This window comes from Vanessa atalanta, chromosome 16 (assembly GCF_905147765.1).
Source record: "Vanessa atalanta chromosome 16, ilVanAtal1.2, whole genome shotgun sequence".
Taxonomy (NCBI): Eukaryota; Metazoa; Arthropoda; class Insecta; order Lepidoptera; family Nymphalidae; genus Vanessa; species Vanessa atalanta.
In genome coordinates, this window is record NC_061886.1 from 5,159,492 (window position 1) to 5,176,536 (window position 17,045).

General features: G+C 31.5%; 1 protein-coding gene across 7 annotated transcripts in view; it reads left to right on the forward strand.

Annotated features, from left to right (window-relative positions):
* LOC125070144 (dual 3',5'-cyclic-AMP and -GMP phosphodiesterase 11) overlaps nucleotides 1-17,045 on the forward strand; it is a 230,927-nt gene that overhangs the window by 143,962 nt on the left and 69,920 nt on the right. For all 7 annotated transcript variants that reach the window (XM_047679862.1, XM_047679861.1, XM_047679857.1 and 4 more), the window contains 2 exons: nucleotides 4,718-4,895; nucleotides 15,890-16,035. In XM_047679862.1, the coding sequence (XP_047535818.1) occupies nucleotides 4,718-4,895; nucleotides 15,890-16,035 (324 nt within the window). The remainder of the gene's footprint in view (nucleotides 1-4,717; nucleotides 4,896-15,889; nucleotides 16,036-17,045) is intronic.

A 17,045-nucleotide genomic window follows, 5' to 3' on the forward strand; every position in this document is an offset into this window, starting at 1 on the left:
ATTTATAGTAGCACATTATTGGAGCGTCAATAATTCGCCTTATCCTAGTCGCCCCGACCTGCTCTTGTAGCCTTCATCAATCTTATGTCACCCCACTATACCTATTGGTATACATCTGGGGTCGCCATGTTGTACATTGACAGTTCCCGGACATTTTAATAAATTCCCTATATAGCATATTTAGTCATATATAGAAATTTTACTCATTACTGTATCATTGAGTAAAAATATAATTCTCGTTTTTCAATAAAACGTTTTATTTTGTAATAAAAATTTTGTATTTTTAATTTTTTTGTACTTAATCGTTTTACTTTCGTAGGTAACGAAAAATATATTCCAATTGCTTCGTATTTTATGTACTCTCGAAAAAAGTGGATTACTGAATTAATTTATCGCTCTGATCCAAAGTCGGTCTCGAAGGAGATCAAATGAGAAGATGAAGTAAAAGTGAAAATGTTTATTAAATTTCGAAGCGTTACGTTAGAATGTTTTGCACTTACAGCTTGTAAGAGTAACTGAGATGTCTTTATATTGGGTTGTTGGATTTTTTTAGCATTAGCAGCTTGTAAATTTCCCACTGCTGGGCTAAAGGCCTCCTCTCCTTTTGAGGAGAAGGTTTGAGCATATTCCACCACGCTGCTCCAATGCGGCTTGGTGGAATACACATGTGGCAGAATTTCGTTAAAATTAGACAAATGCAGGTTTCTTCGCGATGTTTTCCTTCACCGCCGAGAATTATAAACTCAAATTAAGCACATGAAGATTCAGTGGTGTCTGCATATGTTTGAACCCGAAATAATCGGTTAAGATGCAAGCGTTCTAAACACTCGGCCATCTCGGTTGTTAGATGTTGGGTTTGAAAAGAAATGCCTTAAACCAAAGAATAGTATGGGCAAACCAAATTGCTCATAAATTCTGTTTAAATATGATCTCTATGAAATTGTGTCACATGGATCAACACGCATTAAAGTCAGCATGGTGGAGTAAATTCTAAACCTTATCCTTAAAGTGAGTGGAGACCATAACCCAGCTGTGGGATTTACTTTATAATAAATTTACAAAATTTGTTAGTTAGTTTGGGACAAATCATGTAAGCTGAATTACAATCAATTATCTGTAACAAAACAACAGAGTTAAAATTTGAGACGTTGATTCCATTTCGATGAAAATGCATTTTTTTAGTAAGTATGACCTAACTCTTTACAAAGATTTTGGCTCCAAACGAAGAATCTCCAGCACATCTATAGCAAAGACAGGAAAAAAGATTTTTTGCACTGCGTAATCTAATAGTGTATTTGGTATTATGATACAAAAATTTTATGGAAACTGTTTCCAAGCATGGATCTAGTATAATATATAACACTAATAATTTAATTCCATGTAATAAACATCATTATTAATATAAGTTCCAAAATGACAAGGATTTAATCAAGTTATTAATTTTTAATCCAACAATTTAAAGTCATACAATCAAAATTAATATATTAAACTATTTCGCTCCTTATAAAACTTTTAAATAACGTTATTTTGTACCTAAAACAAATTTAAATGAATCGAAATATACTTTATTCCAGTACTTTAAATCGTCTTATTATAATATTATATCGCATGAAAATCTACCAAATAACTATTAAAAGTCATATTAAATTTCAAAATGAAGCTTATGTGATATTATTTTTCAACCTTAAGTCCCATATTTCCTAACCTAAAACTTGGAATCCCTACTCACTGTGCCGCCCATGCCCAGTTCAAATAGATTGCGAACCTCCCTTGCAAATACGATGAAGTATTTTTGAAATACAAACTGAATATTTCAATTCACATATCTGCTTCTTAGTTTGCATTCGATGGACTGCTATTATACATATTTTTGTGTCTTATATGTCCTTCTAAACACTATACAAAATCCACGTATAGGTCTATGTCATAGACATGTGTGTGTGCTTGTATTTGTCAATGTATTCCTTTTATGACTTTCTTTTGTTTCGTTGATTACGAATGAGGGTATTGCTTAGGAACAAATGTTAAGTTTTCATTAGTTTTTTTTTACTATAAAATACTTCAACGATAGGTGATTATTATGACTAAGTCAATATTTTTTTTTCCATGTACCTATTGATGGTAAGCGGTCACACATTTGTCTATGGTCACCGCCCATAGACAAATGCGCCACCAATCTTGCTCTTGTGCGTGTTACAGTGGATCACTTACCCTTCAAACCAGAACACAACAATACTGAGTACTGCTGTTTGGCGGTCGTATATAAGTTAAGTGGGTGGTATCTACCCAGATGCGTTTGCACAAAGCACTACCGCCAAGAAAATTGAAAAGTGGTTTTTGACATACATTTTCTTTGTCGATGATTAAGGCCGGATAAAGTCAATGATTGACTATGAAGAGAATTTATCCATTTCAAAGTTAAATTGATCATAAACAATGTTTACTACTTAAATTATAGTTAAGAGCAGGGGCTCTTAACTATATTTAATTTTATAATCGATCTAAGGATGGGTAAAGTATTATTAAAAGTTTCAATGATGTGCTTCATTTGAATGTGTCTGTAGAAAAGGAAATACTCGCTTTGTAGTCTGAGATAACTTGGCGTCAGTCTGGTGAGGTTAAGTAAGATATAAGTTTGAAATCTACAATAAAAAACCCCTTGGCATCGTATTACGGACTGTCTTTTGAGGTGCGAAAATTCTCTGAAGTAAATTTTTACCTTTATTTCGTTATCTTAAAAGTTTGCTAAAGAAATTTGGACACTGATCTTCTTCACTTGATAAATTATTTTCTTAACGTCCGACTATTTGTTTGTCTGCGTTTTAATGGTCTTTTATTTCCAATGAATTTAATCCTTATAAGATTTTATGTTACTTTGAATTTTGTGGAAATAAAGACGGCTTTATCTTCATAGAAGTCGATTCTTTATTCGTACATTTACGTTTATTGATACTCAAAAAATATAACTAGGTCAGTCGTGTTATGATCGTACATATTTAAATTTGCACTTTACGAAAATTTATACTAAATTAGATATTTTTAAGCCCTTTTCGTAAAAAGTGTATACTATTTAGAAGCTTATAAAATTATTTATTTAATTATTATTTTTATTTTATCTTGCAATGCTCTTTGACACTGCAACTAATCCGTAAATTTCAAAGCATTAAATTCAAAAATCAATATATAACAGTAAAATACGATGTTTTATTATTTTAAACTGGTATTTAATTTTGACTTACGGTCTTTTGCATTACGTATAAAATATTTAATAATATCATGTATATTATTTGGTTTAAAACGGTTAATGGTATTGTTTCACAACCGGACGGCAGTAGATTATACAGTTGCGTTTTGTATTATCTCGAATCTAATATATTTCGTCCACGGAACATAATTTAGCGTGAAATTGTAATTACCATATTATTCAGTAATTTCTCTGATTTATACCGCATTTTATTTGACGTGGAAGTAGTTTAATATACTTGGATTTATTTTGTATAATTTTATTGATTTCTTTATCACAAAGTTATAAAATTAAAAAAAGAATCGAAATATACAGTCTACAAATTCTGTATTAAAATGAAATGGCATAATATAATGTAGATAGTCTCGACTTGCGGACTCGGGGAGTCTGTAGCGAAGTCAATCCGTAGGGAATTGCTTGCTGGGTATGTATCGCTACACAAAAACGTTATTCTTTTTGTTACATGTTGCATAATAATGATCTATTTATAATTCGACGTACAGTATAAGTTCACGTGGAATTGGCACTCATATTCAATTATCACTCGGCTGTGCGTTGCGAAGTGTTGACACCGATCAGTCACGAGCTGAATTATAATATGTACAACACTAGCAATACTTGTCGAGGTTTTGTCTGTGGAAAGTTATTATATAATTATAAATATACATGTATTAATTATTTTTCAATTTAATTATTTTTCAAATTCATGTGTTTCTAATTTAAAAAACGTACTTGGTTTGGTGTACTCAAAGAATTAAGTTAAACTTTGAATGAGAAAAATATTATCACTTTCTCAAACTGACATATTAATTTTGAGACCGCTTATCCACTTGAGGGTAAGATTTGGATTTAACTCCGCCATTGGACATTTTTTAAAATTGTGTATTTGCTCCTACCTCTTATTTTTTATCTGTCTACATTTTTGTTACCTGTACCTTAAGGAAAACATATACTCGATTGTTTTTTGACTGTTTATTGCATGTTTTTTTTTTTGGTATAAATGGACGCGTTATAAAATAAAATAAATTGCTCCAAAAATTACAACAACATTAATTTCCCGTTACAAATTTATTACTTGAATATTTGTTTATTACAAAACTATATATTTTGACATGGATGGAGGAAACGATACGTCTGATATACATTTAAATACTGAGATAGGAAATAATAAATCTGATACATATTAATAAGTTAGAAATGTCTATTTAATAAATAATATACACATAGGTAATCATTATTTATTTAAAAATTATTTATCACATTGAATTGCATGGTGAGAAACGGGCTCAATGTGATCTCTGCCAGTCAACCTTTATGATAACGAAGATTTACGATGGCGAAAAATGTTTATTACATTATATTACAAACAAAAAATATCTATAAATAAGAATAATCGTATTATTATAATTCAATGTTCATGATTAAAATCTATAATTACTTATTCAAACTTAAAACTCTACGCTTTTTTGACAGGAAGATCTCAGCGCACGAGTTTGAGCGCGGCGGTCTTCTGAAGCCGTTGGTGACGACAGTCGACGGCACTCCCACCTTCCTCGGCGACCAGCCACCACACGCCACACCGTCGCGGCCGCAGCGACGGTCGCGACATGAACTACGGCAGTTGGATGAAAAGGAACTCATTTTTGAATTAGTAAGTTCTTTTAAAATTAATCTCAACAAGGTAAACAAACATTACTTTCCTATACATAAGTAAATCAAAATAAATTGACAAGGCGCAAAACTAGATGGGCTTCTTAATTCAATGACCTTATAAAACTAATAAACAATGAGTAAAACCTAAATGAAAATAAATTTTTGTTATAGAAACAAAACAGTAGGTAATAATTGAAATTAATAATAAAATTGAACCTTATAGATTCGCTATGCAGGTACACAAAACTCTTTTGTATTATTTTTAAAAGGCTGCTGTTAAAAGTCTTTCCGTGTAGAAAATTCCGATAGCTCGGTTTCATCAAGTTCTGTTTGCAAATTTTAAATTGTTTTTTTTTTTATCAGTTTTCCATATTCAAATAAGTGCCCCAAATATGGAATCATCTTAGAAGTTTAATTAACGTAGTTATGTATACATAGGTATATAGAATAAATATAATAAATATAATTATAAAGAGGTGAAATTTGTTTGTTTGTATGAGGGAGGTAATCTCAGGAACTAGTGATCACATTCTAAAAAAAATACTGGTAGAAAGCTATGTTATTCCTTAATGCTATGGGGTACAAATTATATTTGTATCATATCATTTTCTTAATTAATAAATTTCACCCGTGTAAAGCCAAGGCGTGCCGCTACTAATAAATATACAACAATAAATTATTCCGATTGTCAGAAAAAAGTGATCTGGAAAAAATACAATTGTAAATAATAAATATAATAATTAAACATAATAATGAAACTAAAAAGGTAATATATAATTAAAACATAATACTAAATGTTCTATTTAATACAAGTACTGTTAATACAATAAACAAACCATTTCCACAAAGTGCAGTAGACTGTTTAATATAATTGTGTACAATCATAATATTGGAGCAACAAAAATTATTCCACAATCTTGTCTAGACTGTAAGAGCAATGCTAAAGATGTTGTCCTAGTTTTCTATAATGAAATCAAAATAATCCTTTTAATTTAATTTCCTTATTCATTAATAGAGCCATTTTGGCTTAGTGGATATAACGCGTGGATCGTAATTGAACATTGCGGGTTCAAACCCGGACACGCCCTCTATTATTTATGCTTAATTTGTGTTCTTTTACTGTGTGACCTCATGCTGGGTAGTGATGGAAAGCTTCGTTAGCAAATCTGCAATAGTCGGATGCATATTTCTTAGCCCAGCATTGGGATAAATCAAATGACGTTCAATAAGAAGAAAACACATATAATATAATCAGAATATTATGCTTAAAAACTGAACACATACATTTTTAAAACACATACATGACTAAATGAATTTTACATTGTAGTGGATGAGTCGTAAAATATAGCTCGATATTTTCTTTACGACTTAATTATCTTTTGGAAAACTCTAAAGTGAGTTTAATAACCATATTAGTTTTCCGATCGTGTAACGATGCGACGGACTATGAGGATCAGGAAATGCATAGATAGTGCACCTGGGTTCGCTCATACACTTGTGTTCTACAATATCTTCTATGAAGATGACTAGATGACTTAATAAAAGGTGCCGTATACGACATTCTATCGTAAGAAATATATTAATACTTTATATTAATATATATTTAATAACTTAAAGAAATGTATTTATGAAAAACGATTCGTAACACGCTGTATACGATATTAAAGCTCTTAATAACACTCGGATACGGAGGGAAAATATTTTTTTCTTTGATATCAAAAGCTTATAACGTTTGCTCGGGGCAAATAAATTGCTAGTTTTTTTTCTTTTATTTCCTCTTCTATCACGCAACTTATCATCGTATTGTCTGTAAGCACTATGCAATTGCTAATAACAAATGTGATAAATAAGTACGTAAGGTATCTATAATAATAAAAGAAGACTTCAAAAATAATTGAACATAGTCTTAAACAGTTTAACGCTAATTTTTCTCGGTGGTAGAGTTTTTGCAAGCCCGTCAGTAGTACCCAGTATTGTTGTATTCCGGTTTGAAGGGCGAATGAGCCAGTGTAAGACACTAAGGACATAACATCGTAGTTAACGAGGTTGGTGGCGTATTGGCAATGTAAGAAATGGTTAATATTTATTACAATGCCATTGTCTATGGGCGGAGGTGACCAATTACCATCAGGTGGCACATTTGCTCGTCCATAAAACTATATAATTTTTTTTTTTTTTGTTTATAACACTATAACTTGACTTTAGATACCAAACAAAATATATCGAATGAGAGGGGAGATGAATGTACTAAACTGTTTTGCCTTAACACATTTATATAATAAGTACATAATTTAAACTCGCGTTATGTTAACATATCTTTTTTTAAAATATAAATTGACGTGCATCTTCTTTATAGTGACTATATTTACTTATTATAAATTATTATGAAAAGCAACACTAATTTTTTAGAATAGAGTTAAATTTAAAAATTTATATTAATTATATTATATTTATATTAAAAGTGTGAAATATCACAAGTAATCCGAACGATCGGCCGACCGGCTTCGTAGGAGGTCCTTACGATAAATGTAAAGTTCCCTTGAGTACGCTCAAATTTCTGGCAGGATCTCAGTACTCGAAACCGGTTTTCAAGGTCAATAGGGCGAAATGTAATAAAACATCTGCCTAGTACATTAACGAAATGACTGTAGTCTTCTGAGGCAGCTGTATCATCTACGTACTTCATCTTAATAAAAACGAAGTCTACTTGTTACTACTTGAGTATTTATTTGAGGCATAAGTTATCGTTATTCCAGTTTTAATTTTAAAATTGTGCTAAATGAAGTTAGTCTAACTACAGGCACAAGGGACATAACATCTTAGTTCTCAAGGCATTGGTGACGCATTGGTAAAACGAGGAATTATAAGGTGGTCCTTTTGCCAGACATAAAAAAATAGTAACTGCTTTCTTTGATTTGAGGAAACATTTCTTGAGGATTTTTTATGAAAAATTTCATGTATCTACATAATATGTCTTTATTTGCAATGTTACAATACTGAAAATCTTTCCAAATTTGATTTCTGTACAAAATAAATAAAAACCTTCTAATTCTTGTGTTATTTACGTAGATGATTTTAAAAGAAATAAATATTGACACTACGGTAATATATACAGTATAATAGCATTTGAATTCACAGATTTATGGAAATTTATTTGCTTATAAGAAAAAAATCATGCACAATATCAAAATCAAATATCAATACTATTCTATAAACTACATGACACGTGTCTGGGTATCACGATAAGAGTTATTTAACTACTGCGATGGGAAACGTTTAATGTTTACATGTGTACCAATTTAGGCCTCTGAACCGGGGGTCGAGTGATAAGATGGCGGGCCAGGCGCGATAGTGAAACGCACACAGCACCACCCACGGTCTGTAGGAAACACCCTCACTAGGAAACGATGTTATGAAGCTGGAAATATTTGCCGGTGCCTTGGAAAACGACTAGATCATGGTTTTACGCCTGTTTTTTTACAGGTCACATTCTTGTCTGATTTTCGTCTCAACAGATTATGTATGTGAGTTATTGAATGGAGAGATTTTGCTCTATATCATTTCCTGCACAGATTGAGATTCCGTTCCTCTTCGCTTACTCCACTTAATTGAAAGTGGCCACCGCACCCGTACTCGGTCAGGAAGACTTCCTTTTAATAAAATAAAGTCAAAAAATCTTTTATACTTATTTAAAATTGACAATTTAATCGAGTACAATGAATAAAATATATAGTACTTATTTAATTATAACCCTTCAAAAATCAGTAATTATTTATGTAAAATGAATAAGGTATTTATAATAATTACATTTTTCGTTTAAAATATCGTAGTGCCTTAAGTCCGTTTTTTTAATAAGCAGTATTTTATCTCAACTTTAATAACCTCGTAAAAAGTAGTATTAAAGCCTTCCAATATAATGACGCAGACTATGTCCGTTAAATTGGAATTAACGATTATTATAAAGAGAAAAAAATATATCGATATTTTTCTCTCACGCAAACAATCGGGTAGGTTGATGATAAAATTTGTTTAAGGTTACGGTGTCGTTGACTGCATGTTTTGTAATCGTTAACTTAGCACGATCGTGTTAACACGAATATATCAATAAATAATTTAAATTTATTTCCTTACAGTAAATTATCACATGAGGACGTAAATATCTTCTTTTGAAGGCGGGTCTACTCATGATTAAATTGTACGATAATTCCAAAAATAAATCGTCTCTAAATTTAAATTTCGTATAATAAGTTCATTTTTTTTTTCACACCGTCAATTAATTCACACTAGTATGAAAAGTTTAATTTATATATAGCTAATATACATTTTATACGTTACCAAAGTTAGATGTGCCGAGATAGTTTAGTGGTTCGAACACTTAATATTAACCGAAGATTGCAAGTTCGCAAGGCAGGCTAGCAGCAATTTTCATGTGTATAATTTCTGTTAGTTTTTATTCGGGGCTAAAGTTTACTATGGTGAAGAAACCTGTAGCTGTAGGATAAAAATTTGTCACTTATCCATCAACCCGCATTGGAGCAGAAGCTTTAAAGCTCATTCCACCAAAGCTTCAAACGTTAGTCTAGGACTGGTTTTAAAATATTTCTCCGAAAAGCAAATTTTAAAATGAAATAAAATGTTGCAGATATATTTAATATCAGTTCTCTACAAAATTCATTGTAACCGTTACGGATTAACGTCACTCGGTTAATATTAAAAAGTACGTTTAAAAATCTTATCATTGGATTTATGCACAAATGAAAAGCTGAGATTAAAACTTAGGTGAGCTCGTGGAAAAACTTTTCATACATAATGCATTAGACGTCGCGGTAGAGTGGGCGCGAGGCGTAACGCTTTTGTTTCTGCGTTAAAAATGCAAAAGCCTAAGAATATTATAAAACTTTGATACCTTTACAGAAAACTACCAAGTATTCAAAGGTTATTAACCTTAGCGAAGTTTTAACAACGGCGATATAATTAATATATCTTTGACATAGAAGCGAAAATATTGTAGTCTTTAAACTTTATGAACGTGTTAACATCTTAACTTTTGTTAAAGTTGCCTCGATACTACAGTTTGCTTAAAGTACTTATTTATTGTAAGGCATTAAGAGAGTAGATTATTTTTTTAACTTCAAGACTTAATATGTTCTTAAATGCGGTAATTTATTCACTCATGATATTTTTCTTAAAACCTAGACACTGATTGATTTTTACGTTTTTATTTTTTCCTTGTCGGTTTTTAGTTACGCTAATAGGGCACTGATTGTATTTCCAATATCACGTAGCACGGAGAAGAAACGAAGGAGATTGATTGGTGCACTACAGGTTATAAATTAAATTAAATTTATAAGATAGCCATAACAAAATCCAGCAGCTAAGAAAACCAGTTTTTTTTTTAATATCATAAAAATTACTATTGCTTACCTTATTGCTTATAAAATATTTTTTCCTTTAATTGCTATTTAACATATTGAAGAGTATGTCAGAATAACACCGTTTATAAGTTGTCGATGGAAAAAATATAGGTTTCAATAAAGCAATGTCTACGCATGGGGAGACATTTAGATAATTTTAATCTTGGGGCAAAATAACATGGACATGAAGCAAGGCAAAGGGAATGCATCGTCGAATACAAGGAAATGATTTGTGGAATTTAATTAATAGATAATACTTTGTAATTTTAAATTTGTATCAGGAATGAAAATACTAGTAGAAACGTCGTATTAAAAGCTTTGACACGCCCGGTCTTAAACTTCTCAAGTCTCTCAAAGGTTAAGAGTACCTTTGAGATTTAACTACGAAATTCTTAACATAGATGCTCAATTCGTGGAATTCGCGAAGCAGAGATTAATATTAAAAAATAAACATCTCAATTTATGTATTGCGTGTGACTCTGTGAACAATTTTTATATATAACTAGACGAAACCCCGGCTTCGCTCGGGTACAATAAAAAAAGTTTTATTTATTTTAAAAAACAAATATAAATATACTAACTACTGTACCTCTGCACGGAATTATTATTTCTAACACACTTTCCGAATGCACCCGTAAACGTCAATCATGGACGCCCGTTGAACTTTATGTCATTGAATATTACGGATTTAATATGGAAAAATCTTGATTATACGAATTTGACGAATTTTGCTGACTAAAAAATTATTATTCTTGTATCGATCTAATTGTGGGTAGGTTCGTAGACCTGCACGAAATTGTTAATATAGATAGAATAAATATATAACAGTTTTCAATGCTCGCATAACAGTAATTTTGTAATAAAAAAATGTTATATAAAAAAATAAAATGTTTAAAATGTACTTATGGTGATTCGCTATCTTGTTACCCGTATCCTTAAAATGTTATAATTAGTCAGTTTCCGCTCACGGCTTCACGGCATGGATTGGGATGCAGATGCTAGGAATAAAAAGTATCCTTTGTGCAGATGCAGACTATAAGCTATCTTTGTGGTAAATTTCATTCAGAACCGTTCAGACGTTCTGGCATGACTAAGTAGCGAACATCCATCCATCTAAACTTTCGAATTTATAATATTTAGATAAAGTCAATGTATCATATCAATTTATGATATTTCACAAATGTTTTATGCGGTAGGTTTCGAGTTCGGTTGAACAGAATAGCTCTCCAGCTAAAAATGTGAACGAAGTACGTACACGTTCGAGCTTCATTAACTTGCTCCTAACGTCCGACTTATTCCGGCCGTAAGTTATCCGGGCTCGAAATTCACTCGAAAATTGTGTTAACATATCTTTCGTTACAGTACGGGATCTTTAAAGACGGGTATTTCTTGTCGATTGGAGGGAAGTTTTTGACGCTTCATGAATTTTCTAACTTGTTAATTTTTCTTGTTTACCTATTTATTTTCTAGTTGTTTTCAAGTCGTGAGATAAGTCGTTGATTTATTTTCGAATAAAAGTCAGCAGAATAAATATATTCTACCTATTTTTTATTTGAGTAAAACATTCGTAATTTATTTTATTAAAACACTGAAACGATTGCAATTTATTAGATAAGTATAGATACTACAATTGATTGTATTGTTTTGTCGCCAGTACCTGATTGTAGGGAATTGACTTAAAGTTCAGTTGCAGGATTCGACCTTTAAGTAGCTGTCAAATTACCTCATAGTTAGTTTTACTTAAATTCTTATTGCTTTTTTTTATTTATTATGTTAAAACAAAGTACCTAAGAAATTTTAATTTAAAAGAGATTGATGCGCTAAATTTCTAACTATTTAATTGAAGTCAAATCTATACACAACTCTTAATATTCAATGTTTTAAAATTCTAATTGACCCAACTATTTTCCATCGATGCTCCTGTTGTGTAACTTACACCTCGTAGTACTATTAATATAACGATTTGCGAATTCGAACTAGGACAAGAATCGTTGAATTTTGATGTGCTTTTGTCTTTTTAATTTAAGGGACAAATGTATTAAGATTTAAAAGTAGAACGAGAGGGAGATACATTATCCCTCCAACATAAACATTATATCTTGATATTTAAAACGAATAAATAATAATTGTAATCTTAGCATAATAAATATAATTGATGAATAATTTAATGAATGAAGTAAGTTATTATATTTATATCCAGTAAAATAAGAGCCGAGATGGCGCAGTGGTTAGAACACGTGCATTTTAACTGATGATTAGATGACTAGAACAGGCACCACTAAATTGTCATGTGTTTAATTTGTGTTTATAATTCATCTCGTGCTCGGCGGTGAAGAAAAAACATTGTGAAGAAACCTGCATGTGTCTAATTTCAACGAAATTCTGCCACATGTGTATTCCACCAACCAGCATTGGAATATGCTCCAAACCTTCTCCCCAAAAGAAGAGGAGGCATATATGAACTTTACTCGCCACGGACTTTTATTATTGAACAGAAAATTATTACATGCATACGTTTGTGTATAAAAAGTTAATTAATTCCACACAAGGATAATTATACTGCGCAAATTTATTCTCTATAAGTGATAACGCGAATATAAAGTGTTTATATATAATGTTTTGTTTACACGATTGAACGTTATGACAAGCCCCTTTTCCGTAGTCCGGTAAACACATGTAAAGGTTTATATGTAAGGTCGACGTTGTTTATTATAAATAATGCACACATTGATAAAACATTACTACAATATAGGCTTACTAATGTCTTCCACTTCACGTTTGCCTTGCGTCTATGTGTAATTAATGTTTATATGTACGTGTTTGCAAAGTTGTTACAGTGAGTCATTGTCTTTCATTCAGTTAGCTGACGGTAAACACAATTTCCAGCGGTTTCCAAACAACCTCGATCTAAATACTATTTAAAATCGAATGTTATTCTTAAAATGTTTTCGCCTACATTTGATTTCTAGGACGCTAATTAAAGATGTGTACGCAGATGTTCTGTGCTCAACAATTTCCCAAACTTCTTCGAAGTATAGAAATGTTGTAAAAATAAGTTCATTTTTTAAAGTTATTGGTAATTTTTTTTCGAACTTATAAACCAGCTCGGTAATTTCAAATCAATAAATATCCTTGCCGGTTAGGTTTTCCATTTGAATTTAATATCATTTTATGTTTACATTACACTATGTACTTATTAAGTGAGGTTTGATGTGCGAAAACGTTTTTAAATTGTTTGTTGTTTTTTGGGAAATCTCATGAGTTTTTATAATCTATTTTTCATTAACATTATTACCGAATAAATATCATGTTGCAATGTATGCGTATATACACTGGACAAATAGAGGTTTGACCATTTATTAAGGAAGACTAATAAGATGTAACATAAGCTTATCCCTAATACAAAAATCCTCTGTCCTCAAAACCTTACGCCTTATTACTTGATACGATATAAAATAGTGAATATGCAAGCGGTTTTGTTCCTTATTACTATAGTGATATAAAGGAATATTTCGAATACCGAAGGTCGTTATAGAATTGGTCACGTTCGGCCTGAATTGTCGATTATTAATCATTTCGTGTATCAATCAAGACTGGGATAAATTGCTATCTTGGATAAAACAAATGTTCGCCATTGTCGCGGTGAAATCTAAATTATGATAGCGCTCTTTGAATTATTATCCGGAAAAAATGAATAGTCGTGTGCTTTGTTGCGTGGCGCGAAGGTCATCAATTTATAAGGAGTACCACTTTGATATTTATTGATAGGGACCTTTTTAAATATTGACACAATTTTCATGAACATTTTGTATAGGGTCTTTTTTATTTATAATGATTAATTTCATAGACTTTGTGTTCCTTTTTTTGTGGCCTAGTTACTCGATGTTCTTTCACCACCAAACACGAGATATAAACACAGATAAGTGGCTAATGGAAATTTAATGGTGTTTGCCTTTGGTTTGGATTTTTGGTTAGGAATTCACGCGTTACGACCACTGAACAATCTCGGCTCAGGTACCTACATGGTTATAATTGGCACATATTGAAATATTGTTGCCACGAAATTGAAATTCGTCAATTTACCGTATTTACTCAAGCAATATTCACATTTCGATCACTCACACGGCCGATACTATTTGCATACAAAATTAACGAATTGCAAACCTCGTTCAGTAGGGGCGGAAATTAGTTCGGAAATCAGCCACGAAACTTGGTTACGAAGCCGAAATGAAAATGCGGGTGAAGAGAGCAGCGTCTTTGCAACTTTACGAGTATATTACGATGTATTTTATATATATATATATATCTCAGCGTAAAATTGTAAATACTCTTAGATTATAATCTATCCGGCGAGATTGTAAACTGTTGAAAGACTGCAAACCGTAACATATTACAATTTAACGCATAATTTCTCGGTGGATTATAATTTATCGAAGTTAGATTATGAAAAACTCTAACCAAACATTGTCAAAAGATTATAAATATTTATAATATATTTTATTTACTTCTTACTACTTACTTCTTACTAGTTCGACATTCGTCGAAATTCGGTTTAAATGTCGAACATTCGGTGCAAGGTTCGATCCGCATTCAGCCCATCTCAAATTATAATCTATAATTTAATCACCGTTCACAGATAATAATATAACGGCGTTTAGAATTTTACAGTCATAAACAAGTACCTATCTACATCATGTTCAAACATCAGACAGTCGAAACGCATAATTTTCACATTAATCTTATTTATGATAATACTTTATTATTACACTTATACGTTTAATAAATATTAATAAAAAAATTTGTTGAGGCATTTTTGTAATCTGTAAACGATGCATTTTATAGAAACACGAAACCCAGTTATTCGCACAATTATTTATTTTTACGTTTTAAGTCAATTACAATAAGTACATTTTTTATATCTGATTAACATTTAATATTATTACATATAGCAAGTAATGTAATTAATGTATATTTAAGTTGGGTGTTAATGCTTTGTTTTACAATTGCTACGTTCATAAAATATATAATTAAAATCAAAATCGTAATGTCGTGTTCTCTTAAAATAATTAAAATTTAAAAATTACTTCTATAACTTAATAAATCGTAGAGATTTTTATAGCGCTTTAATTAATTTTTCATCACGACTTAGTTTTATGTCAATGTTTATGATACAGTATGTTGGATAAATTCTTGGTTTTTTTTTTATGAAGGTGGGTCTTTTGCTACCTAATGCGTAGTGGTCAAGTCCACCCATAGACAATGTCGTAAAAAATATAAACCACTTCTTCATACTACTAATGCGCGATCTATGGTGTTATGTCGCTTATGTTTATAATTACACTGATTAACTCACCATACATATCAGAACAGTAATGCAGAATTACTGGTGAGCTAGTGGTACCTACCCAGACGGGCTTTTGGGAGCTCTGCCACCTGTGAAAACGTAAATAAAAAAAGTTTATTCCATAAATGTTCCAATGTACCCAAAATTTGATTCTGTTAATAGAGTTAAAAAAATACCTTTTATAAACGTGTTATATATTTTATTATAAACTAAATTAAATTATATTTGTTGTAGGTTAAAGATATTTGCAATGAGTTGGAGGTACGGGTTCTCTGCCACAAGATCCTTCAAAACGTATCAATACTGCTCGACGCAGACAGAGGCTCTCTATTCCTCGTGCAGGGCGAGAGGGCGTCCTCACCCCACCCACAAAATGGAAGGTATGTTTAGAATTCTAGTTTATTTTATTCCTACAAAACATTTGTATATACATATATATGTATACATTCGGCTCGTGTAAATAAAATAGAGAGCCGAGATGGCCCAGTGGCTAGAACGCGTGCATCTTAACCGATGATTTCGGGTTCAAACCCAGACAGGCACCACTGAAATTTCATGTGCTTAATTTGTGTTTATAATTCATCTCGTGCTCGGTGGTGAAGGAAAACATCGTGAGGACACCTGCATGTGTCTAATTTCAACGAAATTCTGCCACATGTGTATTCCGAAAACCCGCATTGGAGCAGCGTGGTGGAATATGCTCCAAACCTTCTCCTCAAAGGGAGAGGAGGCCTTTATCCCAGCAGTGGGACATTTACGGGCTGCTAATGCAAAAAAAACAAAAAATAGCTATGGTTTAAAAATATTCAATATGGATTATTGATATATTCATTTTAAATTTAGACCAGGACCTCGAATGGAACAGTGTTTAAAATAGCTTTACATTTGCCTAAGCAAATTGAAATGATGGATTAAAAAAAAAAAAACAGAAATTTGTTAACATAGATAATAGAGGCGTTGTGTTCGTTGATTTTCACGCTGGGCACATAATTGTATTTGAATCAAATACCTATGTAATTTAATTGATGAATCTTAACATTTACTACCGAGTTTTTGCACGTTTCGGTGTACCTTTACTGTTTTCAGACGTTGAAGCGTAACAAACAAACAAGCTCAATTTTGTATTCATTATTATTTTTTCATGATAAACATATGTATGTAGACGGACGGGCAAATGAATTAACTGATGGTAAGTGGTCACCACCGCCCATAAATATTGGCGCTGTTAAAAATATTAACCAATCCTTACATCGCCAAATTATATTATAGGTACTTTTAAATTTGTGGCAGTAGTTACTAGTATAACATTCATTCATTTATTCTTTAAACCGGAACAAAACAATACCAGGTATGTCTGACGTTAGAATATGTGATGAATGGGAGTAGAACA